At 35.3% G+C, this 21,366-nt stretch overlaps 1 protein-coding gene across 1 annotated transcript in view; it reads right to left on the minus strand.

Moving 5' to 3' along the window:
* The window catches only part of IQCM (IQ motif containing M), a 352,356-nt gene that overhangs the window by 277,598 nt on the left and 53,392 nt on the right, over window positions 1–21,366 (minus strand). Inside the window, 2 exon segments of the mRNA XM_028168309.2 lie at window positions 11,251–11,271; window positions 18,372–18,462. Coding sequence (XP_028024110.2) covers window positions 11,251–11,271; window positions 18,372–18,462 — 112 coding nt within the window.

The following is a 21,366-nucleotide window of genomic DNA, read 5'->3' on the forward strand; positions in this document are numbered from 1 at the left end:
ATTGAGGGTCTCTATGACAGGGGAGTGGGGGAGAATGAGGAAGGAATAAAACTCAATCCTTCTCTCACACCTTGCGCAAAAATCACCTCCAATATGCTTAAAAACCTAAATATATACATAAAAGCAATAAATAATTTAGAAGATAATAATTGACATTAATTCAATGATCCTTAGGTAGCAAAGAATTTCACATTTTAAAGACAAGATACAAAAAGAAATAGTCATAATGGAAACACTGATAATTTTCAATTTCTACTTATCAAGAGACACCATAAAAGAGTATATAAAGACAAACCATGTAAAGCAGAAACTAACACACCATTGTAAAGCAATTATACTACAATAAAGATGTTAAAAAAGAAAAAAAAGGACAAACCATGGAGCTGGAGAAATTTTTTCAACACATGCAATTGACAAAGTTGCAGTTTATAAAATTTTACAGAGTTTTTACAACTTAGTAAGAAAGACACTCAAAAGAAAATAGGAAAAGAAGCAACTAAACAAGATTTTTTAAAAGAGGAAATCCACATGGCCAAGAAGCATATGTTAAGAATGCTCAATCTCATAAAAAATCAGAGAAATGCAAATTAAACAATTTTTAAAACACTGAATCCCAACTGATTGGCACAAATTTAGGTGTTTAACAATTCTAAGACCTGAAGAGGTTGAGAAACAATGGGAATGTTCATTCTCTGCAAGTGTAAATGTGAATTAGTATTAATCTTGTAATATAGTTTGATATTATTGAGAAGTTGAAGGTATACATAATCCATGAACCAGAAAATTCTCTGCTTGGTATAAACCCTAGAGAAAGTCTTACACATGTGCACCAGGAGACATACACAGTATGGCTCATAACAGTCCTAAAGTGAAAACAGCTCAATGTGTATCAAGAATAGACTGAAAACTTCATGATATATTCCTAAAATGGTATACTGTACAGCAGTGGAAATAACAAACTACAGTAATATTTAGCAGCATGGACAAATTTTATAAGTAATGTGGACCAAAACAGGTAAGGCACAGAAAAATACATGCAGCATGATTTAATTTACATAAATTTTAAAAATATGTACAAATAATTCACCGTCACTCTGGATGGTAGAACTAGAGAGAAAAGCACAGACGCTATTAACACAAAACTAAAGCTAGTGGTTAACTCTGAGGGGTGAATAAGAGTGTTCTTAGTGGGAAGAGAAATGGTGGGGGAGGGGTGACTACTGGGCACTGACAGTGTTCTATTTTACGAACTGCATAGTGCTTACACAGGATTAACTGTGTAACTGGGTAATTCTTCATCACATCATACCAGGTTTTCATTTATTCAGTGGTCTCTCTCAGTCTGTCAGGGTGTGGTTTTATTTGCTATTTAATGTGCTCCCTTGAGCATGAGGGCACTGGCTGGGCAAGCGCAGACCCACATAGGTGCGCGGGCTGCGTACACCCATGGGACCTTTCTTGCTCCTGCATCCAGACCCGCATCCAGGGCAGAGGGTGGCTGCAGTCACCGGGCTGGAACCTGGAAGTGGGTGGTCAAGACCCCATCCTGGTGGACAGACAAGGGGCCGGGAGGTGGAACCAACTGGGAACCAAGGCTCCAAGCTTCCAGTGCATGTTCCATTATCCTATCAGACTCACTCACAAACCACAATTTTAAAGGTAAAATTATTAAGAATTTCACAATGGCAACCACAGAGCATTTAGCCCCGAGCACTTACCCCCTCTGAGGGTGGAGTCCTATGTGACTGAAGGGTCGCATACCCATGAAGCCAGCCCCACAACATACATATAATGTTTTCTGTTCATTTCTGCCTGTAGGTTATATTGTGTACGCATGTGTGTGAGGCCTTCTATTTCCTTCTGCAAGTCCCGGGGCCCTGGGTCAGGCCTGAGCAGAAGGGAAGTGAGAAGATCTGAAGTGATGGTGTCATTAATGTTTTAAATTGGCTATCAGGCTGAAACTGATTTACCAGAATTGTTTCTATATCTAAATGTAGGCCTCCGTGTTTAAAGGCTGTTTTATAAATTATTTATAATTAAGATCACAGGCAATTAATTCCACAGCATGCTAAGCAACTGAACGTAATTGTCCTTGGCTCCACTTTTGATGCCAAGAACCTCCTACTCTCTGATTCTAGCTTCTTCCTTTCCACTCACATGTAACTGAGAAAAAGTACTATGTTTGGTGGGGTAATGAATAAGATCTAATAAAAGTGGATACAAATAGATTAAGTCATCTAATATGTGACTTAATTCAGATTTCGGAAAAGAAATGGGATGAAAGGGAACCAACCAGGTGCTCAGCTTATGATACTTCAACACTTTCACAATAATTCTGAAAGGCAGATACAAATATCTCACTCCTACAAAAAAGGACACAGAGGTTAGGAAGGGTAAATACCCGAACCAAGGGCATCCGGCTAGTAAGTGGGTATACACATGGTTCTATCTGACTACAAATTTATCCTATTACCTTTCGTTGCTTCCTTTTTCTCTTTTTTAAAACATTTACTGTCCATTTACTATGTGCCAAGCATTATCACAGAAATGAGTGACCGAGATCTGGTGCAGCCCCAAATCCAAGGCTGTGCTGTCAGTATGGTAACAATGTGCCCATGAGAATTTGAAATGTGGCTAGTATAAATTTAGATGTACAGTGTGTTAAATTATGCACAAGATTTCAAAGACTTAGTAAGAAAGAAAAAAAGGATGTTAAATATGTTAATAATTTTTCATACTGATTACATATTGAAATGATAAATTCTGTATATATGCTTTAGGTTAAATAAAAAGTGTGTTTAAAATTTCTTTCAGCTGCTTCTCTTTACTTGTTTAATGTGGCTACTAGAAAATTGTAAATTATAAGTGTTTCTCAAATTTTATTTCTACTGTACATCACTGGCCAAAAGATATTCTCTCAATCTTACTTCAGGATATATAAATGAATTGCTTATCTGTAATTTTAAAATTATAGGTTATATCTCAAGATTATTTTGAATAAGAAATTTCATATTTGAATCAACTATATTTTGAGATTGTTTGAATAAGAGATATATGTAATTCACTGTGGAATACATCTTCCTCCCACCATCAATATTTATTGACTATATATCCAATCTCTCTTGAGATTTTAAAAATTGGCCTAAAATTAGCTAAAGCGTATTCATTCTTCTTTTCCTGACAGAGCATATGGTGAACAGAGAAATACCTGGATTCAAGACACAAGCATGCTTGTAATGGATCAAAAACAGTTTTTACACCCCACAAGTATCTCTTAGAGATTTCCTGAACACTTTTAATATCATAGCATGCATTCTCCCAGCATGAAAATTTTGGGTTGTTTAGAATTTGGTACATTAAAAATATTTTTCACATTTTCCTAAAAAAGATGAGGCAAGTTGTGTTTTCAGACAATAAAACACTTGTACTTTTATGAAATGTCTGTTAACATGAGCAGTGGGGAATCATAAAAGACAGCTATCTTTCCTATTATACTGTTACATACTGAAAAAGCAATACAAACCAATTTATAATTCAATATAAAGGCAGATGCAGTAACATCATTGATGAACTTTTAAGATTGACTGAAAATGCAATTTAAAAAAATATGTAGAGTAGTAAGAAACACACAATTTAGACTGTATGGGATCAGATGGACTAAAACTGATTGAAAAATCATACAAATTTACACGAGCTTTCAGTTCATAACATTAAATGTACCACGAAATAGTCATTTTATAAGCTCCTCGTATATTGAATCATTCTGTTCTGCCTTGAAATACAGCTTTAAAATATCCTAATTTTAGAGTTATAGAGCAAAATATTCATTGCTACATATAAGACGATATGAACATCTATAAAGCAAGACAATAAAATGGAACAAGAACTGAGAATCAGAAGCCTGATACTGGTGAGATTTGAGCTAGTTGCAAGCTTCTTGATATTTAGTTTCTTCACCTGAAAGATGAGAAAAGTCAGACTGGCCATTCCTGAAAATCCCATCAGAACCAAGGAGATAACATATAAAAAGAAACTTATTACTAGTATATTATTATATTAAAAAGAAATTTGTTCTATTATTTTATTATAAACACCTATCCTTCAGTTAATATTTTGAGTAGCCACTGTGGCAAAAATAATAAAAATATTTTAAATAGCTTAAATTTCACTTTTTCAAATCACTTTTATAATCACCTTGGTATAAAATAATAACTGAAATTGCACTAATAAATGAAAGTATTTATGAGAAGGTACTTAATGATTACAGTAGAATTTGGGGAGATAGGTAAGGACAGAATTAAAAGGGCAAATATCAACAGTCTAAATGTACACAAGGCAACTCACAGACATAGAAAAACGTGTGGTTACCAAAGGGGATAGTGGTGTGGGGGTGGTATAAATTAGGAGTTTGGGATTAACATATACACAGGACTATATATAAAATAGGTAAACAACAAGGACCTACTGTATAGCACAGGGAACTACATTCAATATCTTATAATAACCTATAATGAAAAAGAATCTGAAAAAGAATATATATGTGTGTGTGTGTATGTATATATATTTGTATAACTGAACCACTGGAAACTAACGCAACATTGTGAATTAACTATACTTCAATAAAATAAATAAATAAATAAATGTACACAAGACAAGCATCAACTACCTCCCACTCTACCTGTTGGGATATAGTGGAAACTTGCATAAAACAATCTATTTAGAGATTTTACTATCTTAGATTTTGTTACTTTAAAAAATCTATTTTCCACTTCCAAAATGAGTTGAGACTCCCTCCCTCCCTCCCTCTCCCTTTCTTCCTTCAGCTGCCTTCACACAGTGTCAGAAGGCAGGAACAAAGAACATGTCTTTTCCTCCTCTGATACTGAGTGCCATGAACTGAACTGTGTCCCCACAAAACCTATGTGTTGAAGCCCTGGCCACCAATGAGACGGTATGCGGACATGGCATGTTTGGGAGATAATTAGGTTTAGATGAGATCATAAGTGTGCGGCCCTCATGATGGGATTAGTGGATAGGAAAAGACCAGAGACTTCTCTCTCTTTGAATGTATGGTTTGAGGAGAGGCCAGGTGAGAAAACAGCTACAAGGCTGCAAGTCAGGAAGAGAGCTCCCATTAGAACCAATCATGCTGGCACCCTGATCTCAGACCTCCAGCCTCTGGAACCGTGAGAAAATACGTCTGTTGTTTAAGCCACCGAGTGCATAGTATTTTGTTGTGGCAGCCCAAGCTAACTAGTACACTGAGTAAGCCCTGGAGGGGCAGGCAGGTGAAGAAGCTGGAGAGTTTGCTACCCGGGTACGTGGAGGAGAATTCTCTTACAATCACTGGGAAAAAATGAAATGGACATTTATATCCAATTAATGAAAGGAAATTATTAGACTTAATTAGAAAAAAATCAAAATTTGCATAGCCACTAGGTTTTAAAAAGATGCAAAAGGAACAAAACTGAAAGGAAATAAACCAAGTTGATAATCATGGAGAGGGTGGTGGCACTAATGGACAAGTTTTTTCTTTTTTCCAAATGTTCTTTAATATGATTATATGTATTTTTATAACAAAAAGAAATGAAAACTAAAAATTTGCTATTGATCTTAATATGAGTCTAATTGCAAGGGTTTCATTTTAAGCGATCTTCACCGGGGAACGAGGACTATTTATAAAACATTTTTTGAGATCTCATGTGTCTTCCACTTTCTATTGGCTATTTTTAAAGAAGGACTGATGTCCTCAAAAAACTCATCCATTTTACTGAGAGAAGATTGCATCACACTTATTAGATAACACTACCATATATAACAGAATTTAGAAAGTGTTCACTGTTATGAGTAAATGCTGAAGTAAAACCAAATAACAAATATTAGGGTCTCAAGGTGCTCAATCAGAGCTGACCACAGCATGAAGATCAGGAAAATATAGCAATTAATAGAAATTCATGAAATAGACAGCAGTGTACTATAGAGAAATTAGACAAAGCTAAAAATTTGGTTTAAATAAAAAAGAAAAAAATAAAGTTGACTGACTTTAGCAAAACTGACCAAAGAGAAACAGGGAGGAAGGAGGAGGGGGAGGGAGGGGGAGAGGGGGGAAGAGAGAGAGAGAGAGAGAGCGCCTAAATAATTAATATCAAAAATTAAAAAGAAGACATCAGTACAAACGTTACTGTGGACAACTTTATGGCAATACTTTTGACAATTCAGAATATCATTATAAACATAACTTACTAAAACTGAAAGAAGATGAAAACAAGCAAAATTACAGGTCATTTCTCTCTTCAATAAAATGAAAAAACCCTCAAAAGAATATTAGCAAATTGAATTCATATTAGGTTTATTCCAGGGTTGAAGATTAGTTTAACATCTGAAAACCAATGAGTATAATTCATTACATTAAAAGAACAAATGAGGGGCTTCCCTGGTGGTGCAGTGGTTAAGAATCCACCTGCCAGTGCAGGGGACACGGGTTCGAGCCCTGGTCCGGAAAGATCCCACATGCTGCGGAGCAACTAAGCCCGTGCGCCACAACTACTGAGCCTGCACTCTAGAGCCCGTGAGCCACAACTACTGAGTCCGCGTACCACAACTGCTGAAGCCCGCGGGCCTAGAGCCTGTGCTCTGCAACAAGAGAAGCCACCACAATGAGAAGCCGACACACCGCAACAAAGAGTAGACCCTGCTCACCGCAACTAGAGAAAGCCTGCACGCAGCAACAAAGACCCAACGCAGCCAAAAATAAATAAATAAAATAAATAAATTTATTTAAAAAAAAGAACAAATGAGAGAAATCATACAATCATCTTAAGAGATAAAAAGAAAATCATTTGATAAAGTACAACATTGATTCATGATAAACTCTTAGCAACCTAGGAACTTTTTAGTATAATAAGGAGAGTCTATAACAAACACAATACATTATACTTAATGCTAACATATATAATAATTCCTCCTGAGATAGGAAATGAGACAAGAAAGCTTCTCACCACTTCTATTTTACATAGTGTAGGAGGTGTTCACTACCACAATAAGGTAAGAAAAAATAAATAAAAGCTCTAGAATAGGAAGCAAAGAACAAAAACTGTCATCATTCATGGACAACATGACTGTGTATATAGAAAGTCTAAAATGATCAACATATAAACCAGATAAACTACTAGAAGTAGCAAGTTAATTTATAAAAGCCATAAAGATACAAGGTCCGTGCAAAAAGATCAACTGTATTTCTATATTCCAGAAAAGGGGATGGGGATAAAATAAAATTTTAGACACTATTTAAAATAGCATCAAAAACATCAAATAAATCTTTTTTAAAAATGCAGAATATTATAAAATATTATTGAGACAGTTCTAAGAAGGCCTAAATAAAAGGAAGGATATTTCATGTCCATCTGTATTTCATTCTAAAAATGTCTGTTTTTCTCAATTCTTAATCTACCTGGAGGCAGGTATATCTAAATAAACATTATCTTTAATAATTAATAATAATTATGGCATGGCTTGTGGGATTAAAGTTTAAAAAAAGAGAAAATTGAAATAATAGAAAATGATAGTAAGAAATTCAAAACGGAGGAAGAACAAATCTAAAGTGCTTCATAGCCCTTTTATTATCCCGGAGAGGATAAGATTTTTGCTAAATTTTACTGTATTTAAATCAATATTATTTGTTTATCAAAGACACCTTAGATAAAGTGAAAAGACTAGCCACAATATAATTAACAAAGGATTAGTATCAACAGTGTAACAGAATTCCTCCAAATCTGGGGTGGAAGCATAGGGATAGAATTTGCAAGAGGCACACAGTAGATGATAGTTTCTGTCAATATTATAGTTTTTGGGCTGAGGGATGATTTTATTTGTGTCCATGATAATACTAAATAATACAAAAAATAAATTAAAGAGGGCAATTCATGGACAAGTGATGATAATGCATCATGAAACAATAATTTCTATTAATCTAATTCTAGATACCTGAGTCCAGACAACAAATACATGCATGTACAATAAATGCTGATAGATACGTAGATAGATAGATAGATAGACAGACAGGAAGACAGAGAAAAGTGATGCCAGTTTTTTTTTTTTTTAAACTAGGAAAGTTCTAGGCCACCAGGAATAAGTATGAGCCCTAAAAAACAAATTACTCTAAGGAACATTAAACCCCTATGGAATCAGGCTTTCTTATATTTTCTGCTTTTATTATTTTTGTCCTTTCCTGGCAGTTCAGCCAGGTTATTAAAGTTATTTTTTTTAATATTTAACTAGCAATTTTAGGTGTTCTGTACCCAGAAGTCTTTCCTTACATGGTTGTTCACGATATGCTCAGAAACATGCGTGCACACACACACACACACACACACAGCTGTATTTTTTCTAGCTGTAATTTTTTTTATTCAAAATGACAACAACATATTTGAGCTCCATTGGTGAAAATATTTATTCTGATAAATTAGATAACTTTCCTCATTGAATAGAAAAAATAAACATGAAAATTGTTACCACTCTTTTAGAAAATAAAATAGCAGTATCTTCATTCAACCAACAAAATATAGTGAGCACTTCCTATGTTCCAGGAATGATTCTGAGTCCAAGGGATTTATTAATGAATTAATTAGTCAAAACTATCTGCATTCATGGAGATTACATTCTAGCAGGAGTAGACAAAACCAGATAAGTAAAATAGGCAATATGTCCTGAGGACTTAAGTGTTAGAGATCAAAATAAGGCAGGATTGGTAAATGGGGCTGGGTGGGGGGTATAGTTGCTACTATAACAGGCTGGTCAGGGATGGCTTCACTGATCTGAAGCCATCAGGACAAAGCCCAGAATTGGCAATGGAGCGATGCTGTGACATCTAAGGTAAAGAGCTTTCTAGGCAGAAAACAACATGTACAAAGTTCCTGAGTCAGACATGTTAAGTTCGAAATGCCTAATAAAAACCCAGGCAGAAATGTTGATTAACCATTTGAATGTGAACTGGAATTGAGGAGAATGACCAGGCTGGAGATATAAATGTGGAGTCATCTGCATATAAATGGTAGTTAAAGCTATAGATTAGATAAAATTACCAAGAGAATGAGTATAGCTCGAGAAAAAATTCAAAAATTAATCTCCAGGCCTATGAACATTGAGGGCCCCCAGATACCCAGTGGGAGTTAAAAAAAATGTTGGAGTTTAGAAGGTAGTCTGGTTGACTGCTGGTGCTCTTCAAAATGAGATTTTGGAACTATTTCAAAGGTCTCTAGGCCATAAATCTCAGAGGAAAAAAAAAAAAATATATATATATACACACATATATATGTGTGTATATATATATATATATATATATATATATATATATATACGTATATAGTATGACAGGCACCAAACTCACTGGAGGAGAAGAGCTCAAGGAATCAAGAAGCCAATGAGTTAGAGAGCTTATTTATTTGGATACCAAAATCACAAAGAGTTATTACAAGACTAGAGCTAGTGAAAGTTACAAGGATCCAGGGGCTAAATTCTTTAGGATATGAGAGAATGGATACAAATCAATAGATTACAGTAGGAAGGAGAGGTAATGAAGGATATCATTTGATGACATGATATTCAAAGCTGGGAGATTTAGCAACGAGGGAGGGAGAATGGTCTAGAAACAGCATGAGGAATAAGGAGGTCACCTCCCCATCTCTAGTCCCAGAGACATGAAGCATGAGAGAGAGAGAAGACCATCACCTCTTAAGAGAGCAGCAGAGAAATAAATGTCCTGAGGGTTGCGGACAGAGCACAGATTTCAACTAGACCAAGAAGGTGAAGGGAACACTTAGAAGAGGTTAAGGATTCAGGATTTTTGCTGGCTACTGGCTAGCAGTTCAAGGAGAACAGTAAATAGGTTTCAGAGGTGGGAACAGTGAGGGATAAAGTCAGAAAAGAAAGACATACAGAATTACATAGGTAGTGGGGTTTTGATGACAAGGGGTGACCTGGAAGTCCTTGGTGTCTTGTGGAGACTAATGTAGACAGAGTTAAAGGACATATTTAATAAGATTCATCCTGAGGGTCTCAAGGCTGTGAACCTAGCAAGTAGGGAGAGGTAAGAAATCTTGCCAAGAGCAGAGTCTGGGGGGATTGGTCCTCTTCTCTCCTGCCAATGATTATGTAGAGAGGTTTTAATATCTGAGAAGCAGCCATACAGGAAAAGGACATTTTCTAACCTTTCATCCCTTTCTTTGAGGGCAGTTTCATTCTTTCCTTGAGGATGACAGAGAACTGAAAGGATGTGCACCAGGCCACACAAAGAACTGGTTCTTATGGAGAGCAACGTGGGCTTCTTTGACACATGGCCACCTTCCTAGAACTCTTTTTGAAAAAGTCTGTTAAAGAGTTTCTACCATGGGTCTATTCCCTTAGAATCATAAAGATGGGGAGAAAAATCACCAGTGAAAGAGGTGCTTGAGGAATATCATTTTAAGAATGACCTTCCAGGGCTTCCTTGGTGGCGCAGTGGTTGAGAATCTGCCTGCTAATGCAGGGGACACGGGTTCGAGCCCTGGTCTGGGAAGATCCCACATGCCGCGGAGCAACTGGGCCCGTGAGCCACAATTACTGAGCCTGCGCGTCTGGAGCCTGTGCTCCGCAACAAGAGAGGCCACGATAGTGAGAGGCCCGCGCACCGCGATGAAGAGTGGCCCCTGCTTGCCGCAACTAGAAAAAGCCCTCGCACAGAAACGAAGACCCAACACAGCCAAAAATTAATTAATTAATTTTAAAAAAAAATGACCTTCCAAATTCACTGAAATAGGAGGGCAAACAGGAAGAGTCAAGGTCTAGAACAGGATGCGAACAATGACAATGGCAAAAATAGTTGAATCCAGGAAAGGCTGCCATGATTGTGTTTACACAATAACCATAAACCTCATTTCCTGAGTTCAGTGCTTTGATAGTGTAAGGCAATGTTGTAATGAGGTGTGTCTTGTGCTTCTAGTAATACGCCCTTTAGGAGGTCAAAGCCTTTTCACGTCTATCATGCTTTACTATGTATATCAAGGGAACTGTAGCTAAGAATTACAGCTCAATTTATTAAGCACTAGGATGTATGTTATACACTTTACAAGCATTATCAAAAAAACTTTAGGTAGGTATTGTTATTATTCCCAATTTAACCAATGAGGAAACTGAGTCACAGAGTGATTAACTTGAATGAGGTTTCCCAGCTAGAAACTGTCAGGGTCAGAATTCTAACCTCATTAGAGTAACTACAATAACTCCAGTGCCTTCATTCTTAATCACTGTGCTATACTGCCTTAAAAGGCAAGGCTTCAAGCAGTATAAGGTACATACATTTACATATATAATATTATAAATATATTATTATTATATACTATATGTCAAATGGATAGAAATCATGACTTTGTCTTAATTCCTATGTTCTAATTTCCTTTCCTTTTTCCTTTAATAAGAATAATTTATTTATCCTAAAAAAAAATTGGGCAACTTTAAGAGCCCAGTAAATTACCAAACACCCCAGAGAAAACCACAAGATCTATATTCTCTCACAATTTAAGCAACGTTCTGTTATTAAACAGACCTCAGTGGCTGTTTCAGACATTCAGTGAAGCTGTAACTTACTAAACAGAGTTACAATAATATATGTGGAGAAAAGGCTTTGTTGACAAATTTTTAGACTATAGCCTTAAAATGAACTAAAAAATTAGCAAGCATAAAAAATATATTCATTATTTCTTCACCCAAGACACAAAGCCAGGACCACACCTAGGTTATTCAAAAAGAAAATCAACATTTTTCACATTTTACTAGTAGCTTACATAAAATAAGTTTCTGGCCACAGGCCCTCAGATATTTCTGCCCTTATTTTTAAAAATGTTGCAATTATAAAAGAGCAGTTTAGCTTAAAACAAAACAAAATAAAACAAAAACCTCACATACAACAAAGCAGTGATGAAATTCCCATTCTTATTTGATTAAAAATAACTTTCGTTTTAAGGAAAAAAGAATAGCTACCCTGTAGCATTTGGAAATAATGATTTTTACTGCCATTTTTTATCCTTTTAGCCTGTTTAACTTTAAATTTCCCATGAGGTTTATGAGTATTGAGAGACTTACATCATAAAACTAATAATCTGCCCAACAATTTGGTTTTAAATCATGTAAAGTACACTGCATAACATTTTACTTATTTTTATGGTATCTGTGCAGTCTACATATAATCAGCATAAACAAGAACTATAAAAAGATAGTGTCCAGTGTTATTCTTTTACATGTTTATATTCACTGCTGTTATTATTGTATTTTATTTTCCCAAAGTCTTTTTTTCTTTTATCAGTTATCAAGTTTTAGCTTACTGTGTAGAAACAGACACATAGATACATACAGAAGTATATTCCATTTGAGTGGATTCTCCTTTCAATTTATCTTCATTCATTCATACATTCATTTAACAAATGTTTATTAATGCCCAATATGTGCCAGTCACTGTGATAAGTATATGAATTCTTTAGCTTTCATGAAGCTATAGTTCTATTAGTAAATATTTCAGATATTTCAGCAGAACATTTTTGCACAGCTAGAACCTTTTGCAAATCTCAAAACATATCATGTAGGTGCCAGCCTTCCACTCACAATTTCACAATAATCTATAGCTAGTAACTGGGATCCTCTCAACAAATATTTTAGAAGAAAGGTCTTCTATCTTATCTTTAGCACTAAACAAACAGTGGTCAAGCTCCTGTATAGTAAGCTCCACATATACAGAGAAAGAAGACTCACATATCTACTTTCAAACTAAAGCCATGAGAATTATCAAACACTTCAATGGGCTAATAGGCTCCTCCACAAGGGAAAGACACATGTGATTTACCTGAGGTGGATGGTATTTGAAAATAGAGGCTTTCATCAACCCTTAGGATGATCCTGAATAAACTCTAAATGTCACACAATTAGTAGAACTTTCACTACGTCGTAGTTAAGGGCTGTAAACCTCAGCTTTCAGGGTCATCGGGGTTTTTTTTTTTTAATATTTTATTTGTTTATTTTATTTATTTATTTATTTATTTATTTATATTTTTGGCTACGTCGGGTCTTATTTGTGGCACGCAGGAATTTCGTTGAGGCATGTGGGCTCTTCGTTGCAGCGGGCGGGCTTCTCTCTAGTTGCAGTGTGTGGGTTTTCTCTCTCTAGTTGTGGCGCACGGGCTCCAGAGCATGTGGGCTCTGTAGTTTGCAGCACGCAGCCTCTCTAGTTGAGGAACAAGAGCTCAGTAGTTGTGGCACGTGGGCTTAGTCACCCTGCAGCATGTGGGATCTTAGTTCCCCGACCAGGGACCAAACCCGTGTCCCCTGCATTGGAAGGCAGATTCTTTACCAGTGGACCACCAGGGAAGTCCCTAGGGTTATCAGATTTTAAGACTGTTATCTACTAAAACTATTTCACCTACTGGACGCTATACCATATGAGGAATTTTTGACAGCACTTACCTCTTCACATACATACTTAATGCTAGACTCAGCTGAGACCCACACATTATTCTACTACCCTGGGGCTTCAAATTAGCTGATCAAGCCTTTAAAGAATTTAAGCTATGGACAAATATAACAAGCAAAAATTTTAAATAGACCTATTGTATGTGTTCAAGATTCTGACATTATATTCACAAACAGTAATAGTTTGGATGAATATTGGTTCGATTAATAAAAATGTGTTTGATGAGCCTCCAGTTGCTGTTTAAATTCCTTCTATAATAATCCAAACAAATAAAGGCTGGTAAATTGTAGATGGATAAAGGAAATTTTAAACAAGAGTGCCTTGAGAACCCAAGGAGGAGTTTATTCTGCAAATTTTCAAAAATGTATTCCAAAATCAATCAAAGTCCCACTCTACAAGAAGAGTTTTCTCTTAATGACATCCTGAAGCTCAAGAACATGAGTAACAAGTTAAAAAGAGGGAAAACTACAAAATAGTTTATTTGAATCAACAGCCCCCAAGGTCATCACATAGCTCACCAAGTTCCAGAGAGTTGCTCAATCACACTTAAGGGACATTAGAGGGTCACCTATATTTTCTTTTGAAGAAATACATATTTTTCTAAAACAACAAAAACTCAACTATAGAGAGATGTTTAAAATTATAAGAATTTATTCTTATAATTTCCTAAAACCTTCAATATTTACACACATTAAAAAAAACCGATCTCTAAAGTTCAAATAAAGGAGCTGAAAATTAGTTATTAGTGGTTGTTTCTGAAATCTCTATCTTGTGACACATTATTCGAAATGAAATATAAAGGAAATGACTGTTCAATACTAGCTGTTTGACTTTGCATTTTAAATGAATACAAAATAATGAAAGTCACTGTGTTGCTACCACACTTAAGCAGTGTGACTCACCATTTTCTTTCAAAAGCCCCATGGAAGAGGAGGTCATGGGTTGTAAGTGCAAGCCAAGGTTGATGATGGGGAAGGCACAAAATGAGTCCACCATTCTGTTTCCAAAACATGAAGGTAGAGCTTTGAGTGATTTACTAGTAATCAAACTTTCTAGACTAATGTTATAGGATTAGATGCTAATCATGGAGAGAAAACCTCATCTCCTATCGACAGAAACTATGACTATTGTCTCCTCAGGACCCTCACTGCAGAATAAGGGGCACATGGTAGGCCCTCTATAAATATTTATTTTTGAATGAAGACAAAATAAAACCAAATTTTGCTGGATCTAAGCAGGGATAACATAGGAACATTTGCTTTCTGAAAGAAAAATTCTAATAAAAATCAGAAAAATCAACACGCATCATATCTATTTCTTCTGTTTTGCAAGAGATTTTAAGTAATATGTTTTCTTATCATGACTTGGAGAGCTTCAACCAAGTCAGCTGAATCAAAAAACAGGCACCATGTAGCACCTTTAGAAAATGTGAATAAGCAAAAGTAAGAAAATAAAAATTACCCCTAATTCACTACCCTAGTACATGAATAATAATTGCAAAGCCTTAAATGCTTCCTATGAGCTGAGCACTATTCTAAGCCCTTTATGTGTTTTACCGCATTTAATACTCACAACAAGCCTCTAAATATTTACTATTATTATACCCATTTTATAAAGGAAGAGACTAAGAGATTTAGGGGTTAAGTAGTATATAGTTCAGATTACTCCAGCTACAAATGGGTGGAGCCAGGATTTGAATCCAGGCAGTGGGATTTAAGGAACTAAGTAAGCGCCTTATTACTACTTTATACTCACTCCATTTGTCATGATTAACATGTGTAATATACCCCACACCTTCTCTATGTTTAGGTGTACATAAATGTACATGAACTTTTTAGCTTATTTTTTATACTTGATAACATATAGTGAATATATTTCTTTGTAAATGTACAAGGATGCACGTCATTATTTTGGCCTAGAAATGCAATTGCCAGTTCAAATATTATAGAAATGTTACATAAATTTTTAGGATTTTAAAGCATTCTGCCCATCAAAAAACTAGGGTCTATGAAGAAAGTCTGTGACTGTCTGCTTTTGAGTTTCATATCTGGCATATAGTAGATGTTCAATAAATAGTAAATAAATGAGTGACTTATAGGATCCATTAGTCTAGCTGTCACTCATGTGGTCACGTTTATGCAGTTGGCCGAAGAACTGAGGTACCCCTTATATGACAAAATCATATTGTCAAGGGAAAATATGAGAGGTCTGAGTATGCAGGAAGCTTTGCAAAACTCCATTTGAAATTCTAGAATTTTATTTATATGATCAAGAATGGGATCAAGATACATAGTTGTAGTTTGCTTTGCTTCCTTATAACTAGTCCCTGGTTAACTATTAGTTAAATCTCCAAATTAGAACTATTAATTGCATTTTTCAATGATTCCCTATTAATGAAAGATTCTAACAGAAGTAGACCACAATTCGTTCACTTAAGCAAAATATTGTGCAAACATTAAGGTGAAATACCAGAGTTGTTTCAACACAAATGTGAAATGCCATGAGGAATTCTATCATTATTTTATAATATCCTCATTCTGTTATTAAATTGATCAGAATAACCTAAATACAAATTGTTATGTAACACATAAGAAACTCCCACTGATCACAAAACTAGGGGAAGAAGTTGAGGCTCACTTGCCTGAAATACAGAACGCATTTACAGAAATGCAGTTGTCATACCTTCAAATGTACCAAATATTATCAACTAAAAAATTAGCTCTAATAAATAAATGCATAATAAATAAATTTCCTTGATGGAAAATTAATATTTAGAATGCACTCACATTTATCATTATTGAAATAAAATGAGTATTTAATGTATGATAATTAATCTTTGAAGTTAGACTTCAAAGGTGTATTGAAGACCTTCAGTTCCTTAAACTTAAACTTGAAAATGCAGAAGTATTCAATTTTATTTTCCTTTGCAAGTCAAACATAGAGAAATTTGGGAAAAGGAAAAAAAACATACATTTATAAGATTCCATCATATTTCATCATGTATTTTCCAAGGAAATTTCTTTTGTTGGGTCAATATTTTTATGGTCTACCTAAAAATATTATGTGTCACCTTAAAAATTAGTGTTTTCCACAGCATCTTCTAGGAAATTATAAGTCGTTTCTGTACAACTCCTCTCTCTGGATTCTATTTGTCTTGAACAGAAACCTTTCCAGAGTCTCACAAAGAGTTGGGCAGTTCATGCTAATTAGTCCGAAAGCCTTCCCTGCATTGTTAACAACCCCCTACCTGATTTCCTGACTGATTCCATTTTCTTTTCTGTTGCTTATACCCTCATGGCTAAGTCACTTCTAACATTTATGAAATGAAGCCAACTGCTGTGGTAGGAAACAAGTTACCGCCATACGTTAGCTATAAATAAAGACAAGGCAGCCTTGGTGGATCGAAGTTCAGTCTCTATGTACCCCAGGCTGTCACTGAAGTACTTGCTCTTAATTTCAAAGGGTGTTGATCTTCCTCATTAAGCAGGATTTGTTTTCATTAAATATGGATTGTTAGGATGTCAAGAGATCTTTATCTTTCACCAGTTGCTGAAGAAACAATTCTTTGGGAAATACTCAACTCTCGTGAGAAAGACATACTGAAAGATATTAAACCTGATCAGATTTATTATTAATGAGTGCTCCAATTGTCCCTAAATTACTACTATTTTTCCTTGGATTACAGCCCCATCTAAATATACTGAAAATGGTAGTTTTTCAACATCAGTTCAGTTAGCTTTTCTAGTTTTAAAGTTTAGCTGAAATTTTAAAGTGTTTGGTTAAATTGCTGTATTAACTACTCTTTTAGCAGGTAACACTCTGCTAGACCAACCTGGGTCTCAGGTTAACTTAAGTAAAGGCAAAAGAACATTTTTTTTAACTAGTAAATTTCCAATACAACCATTTATTTTCCTTCCTAATTAATATCTTCTCTTACCACGGATAAAACCAAACCCTCAGTATTAAAGCTGTACATATACTCCACTCTTCCAAATTCCAGTACCGTATTACACTTTAAGCCAAGAAAGTGGTTACTTCTGAGCATAAAACTTGTAGTGTTAAGCACAGTTTGCAGGATAAATGTTGGAAGATCCAGGACATTCTTTACAGCCATAGCAATATTTTCTCTAATTTCTATTATTTATAGCTGTGCCAATAACCCCACATTTCTCACCATGTTATGTAATGAATTAATACAAAACAAGCCACTGAAAAATACATTTTAACAGAGCAGTATTTACATTCTACAAGTATAAATGTTCCTACAAAATGTGCTGAAGGGCCTTTAGAGGTTCTATCTGTAGCTTTAGGGCCAAATATTATGTACACAATTGTAACATTACCCCAAAGATGATGCTGTGATTTAGTGGAATAACTCAGAAAAGTAACTGACCCATCTCCAGACACCTTTGGAAAGCAGAAGCAATGCTCAAAATTCCTGCCTTCAAACTGTGCTCAGTAGGATCACCCTCACCTTCTGTTAGAAAAGTACTAACTTTAAATTATTATATTAAAAAAGAAAAATTATAACAACTCTGCACCATAATAGCTGCAGATGAATTATTAAAATATCAAACTTACGTAATATTATCATAAAATATGGCATTTTTCTCAAGAAAGCTACAAATTGGATTTGAGCTTATGCACTGTAAAACCCAGATGGTTTGCTTAACTATTCAGACATCTTCCAGTTCAAAAGTTAATTGAACTGAAAACTACAATTTTGATAATTAATATGCTTTGAGGTACTCAAGCAGAAGGATAAATTAGCCTCATGCATGGGGTGTTAACAGACTTGAGAAACCATGACAATTGGTCAACAAATACTGGCAAAGTAGAATAGTGTATGTTTTCTATAAGTTAGCCAATTACACATTACCTGGTCTTCGCATGGTGCTGTTGCTTCTCTTTCTCCATTTTTTTACTCACTGAATCAATATTAGTCACTATTTTACCCAGTTTAACTTGTTCTGGAATTCGAAAGAAAAGAAAAGAAAAGCTTTAATTGTATACTATTAGTTTTCAAGTTCTAAGTGCATTCTTTGAATTAAATTGCAAATCAGATTTTTTTAATAACAGGTACAATATTTTTCAAAAAAATTACTAACACAAAGATATGGTAAAAACACATTCGAGTGTGTTTTTCCACCCCATGCTCCTCAGATGTTTTGCAATTACTAAAATTTAGGACTGAAAGTGTAGAGTAAATGAACTGCATATATCAGAAAGGAGATAGCTCCCAGAGAAATGTCTGCAAGAATACAGCACATACCAATGAGTACAAAAAGCCTCGTTTATACATATCAGCATTATTACCATCCTTATCTTCAGCAGGCTTAGGTTTTATCGCAGAGCCTGCTATTTTAAAATAATTTAGTAATCATTAGTTAATGTAAATAGGAACACTGAGTGCTCCAGAAATCTCCTCCATTTGATTGAAAGACTGAAGTCCACAAAAGGCAAAGGTTCTGTTATTTAAAAAATCTACTTCTTAGAGTCTAAACAGAAACCTACATAAATATTTTTTAAATACGTATTACTTTCTATTTTGTACAAATAATGGGACTAACATGGTTTGAAACACTGCAATAAAATATTGAGTCATGTATCTATTAAAGACATTCTAGCTACTAGTTCAGGTATATTAAAAAGATATTAAAGATACAGAGAACATATGAGATTAAACCTCTGTTTTAGAAATTTTACAAACTACTTGGTGCGTCAATGCTAACAAATAAAAGAGCGCAGTCGATAGCATTATATAATCTAGATTTAAAATGTGTAACAAAGAACACAAAAAATTGGGAGAAATGGAAAACAGAATACTAATATTTATTGACTATTTATATCAGGGGTGTTGGTTAGCATTCCCTGTGAATTATCTCACACTTAAACCTCAAAACTGCTTTTTTGTTTTTTGGTGAAGTATTGTGATTATTCTCTATTATACAGGAAAACAGTTTATCAAAGATCTAAGTTAAAAGGTGCAGAACCAGGGCGCAAACCCGTATCCCTCTGACTGTAAATTCACTCTTCTTAACTCTGCTCCACTGCCCCCCGGCAGAGCTGCTGGGGCCTCAGGTGCCTAACTATGGGAAAAGGATAATTTCTGCCATGCTTACTTTGGAGGATTACTACAGAGCTCAAAAGACACACTTTATATAAAGATACGCAGTAAGCTGAGAAATATCGTATTAAAGTGAAGAAGTAGAGAAAGAATTTATAAGTTAGAGTCTTAAAAATAGAAACATTTAAAAATATCTGCCATACGCCAAGTGCGCTACTTGCTGTATGCAGATTAGCATATTTTATTCTCACAACCACCCCATAAATTAGGTACTATTATTATCCCCATTTTACAGATGAGAACACTGAAGCAGAGAAACAGAGATTAACTTTCCTAAGGTTATACAGCTAGCAGGAGGTAGAGGTAATATTCAAACCCAGGCAGGCAGTCCCTACAGCCTGCATTCTTAATCACTAGGATACCCAATATGCATATTTTTAATTTTACTTATTTAAGGAATATCTACTGAGTGAAAATTGTCATGCTAACTCCTAGAGAGGAGATATAGGATATAATGATTAATAAAAGATTGCCACTCTCAATGGACAGCATAACTAACATGAAAATCACTGCAGAAAATTGAAGGAGAAAAAGGATGTGGGGAAATGTCACGAGACATGCAACCCAGAAATCTAGAGAGTGAATTTTACAGTCATGCTAAAGGAACTAAGCTTGTGCTACTACAATAATTAATAAAGCAAAAGATATTCCCATTTTGAGAAAAGAGTATTAAAAACTTTGGGGATAATCCATTTAATCACTAAACTGAAAGCCCTCTACAGTACCATTTAACGAAATCATGTTAGTACTGCATACAAAATAGAAAATAAGTGTTGTTACACCCCTTTCAAAAAGTAGTATAGGGGCTTCCCTGGTGGCACAGTGGTTAAGAATCCGCCTGCCAATGCAGGGGACATGGGTTCGAGCCCTGGTCCGGGAAGATCCCACATGCCGTGGAGCAACTAAGCCCGTGCGCCACAACTACTGAGCCTGCACTCTAGAGCCCATGAGCCACAACTACTGAGCCCACGTGCCACAACTACTGAAGCCCATGAGCCTAGAGCCCGTCCTCTGCAACAAGAGAAGCCACCGCAATGAGAAGCCCGCACACCGCAACAAAGAGTAGTCCCCCGCTCGCCGCAACTAGAGAAAGCCCACGTGCAGCAATGAAGACACAACACAGCCAAAAATAAAAATAAATAAAACATAAATAAATTTTTTTTTAAAAGTAGTATAGAGTTAATGAAGATTTCTAGAAAGGCAATTAAAGCATATGAAAATCCTACATTACTTCTCATTAGTTTACATAAACCTTTAGATGGGGAACAAGATTTACTGTGTGACTTTGGGCAAATTATAACATCTCTGAGTTCACAACCATTCCCTTTATGTAAAATCTAGTCTCTAAAACAATTACATCAACTCTAGAATTTCAGTTCTGGAACATAAACTATAAATCACTTCTGGTTAAAATAATTAGTAAGAGACAGGGAGACTGGGAAAAGAAAATGCAGGTAAAGTGATGAACATTTGGGGGTTTTGTAATGAAATCAAACAAATGAAACATCAGGTATTAGAATTTCCAACCAAAGAACTCTAGTCCTTAACACTATTTACCATGTTTTTCTCAGAGTTCAGCTGGAATCAATCATTCATTCATCTGGAGTCAATCATCCATTCAATTTCCTTCACTTCTGACTATTTCACTTGTCTCCTTCATGGGCTCACTTTGCTATGACTACCTCAGCTGTTGTGTATGCCCCACAGCTCTTTCCTTGACTGCCTTCTAACCCTTTACTTGAATGAT

Source organism: Balaenoptera acutorostrata, chromosome 5, assembly GCF_949987535.1.
Source record: "Balaenoptera acutorostrata chromosome 5, mBalAcu1.1, whole genome shotgun sequence".
NCBI classification, from domain to species: Eukaryota; Metazoa; Chordata; class Mammalia; order Artiodactyla; family Balaenopteridae; genus Balaenoptera; species Balaenoptera acutorostrata.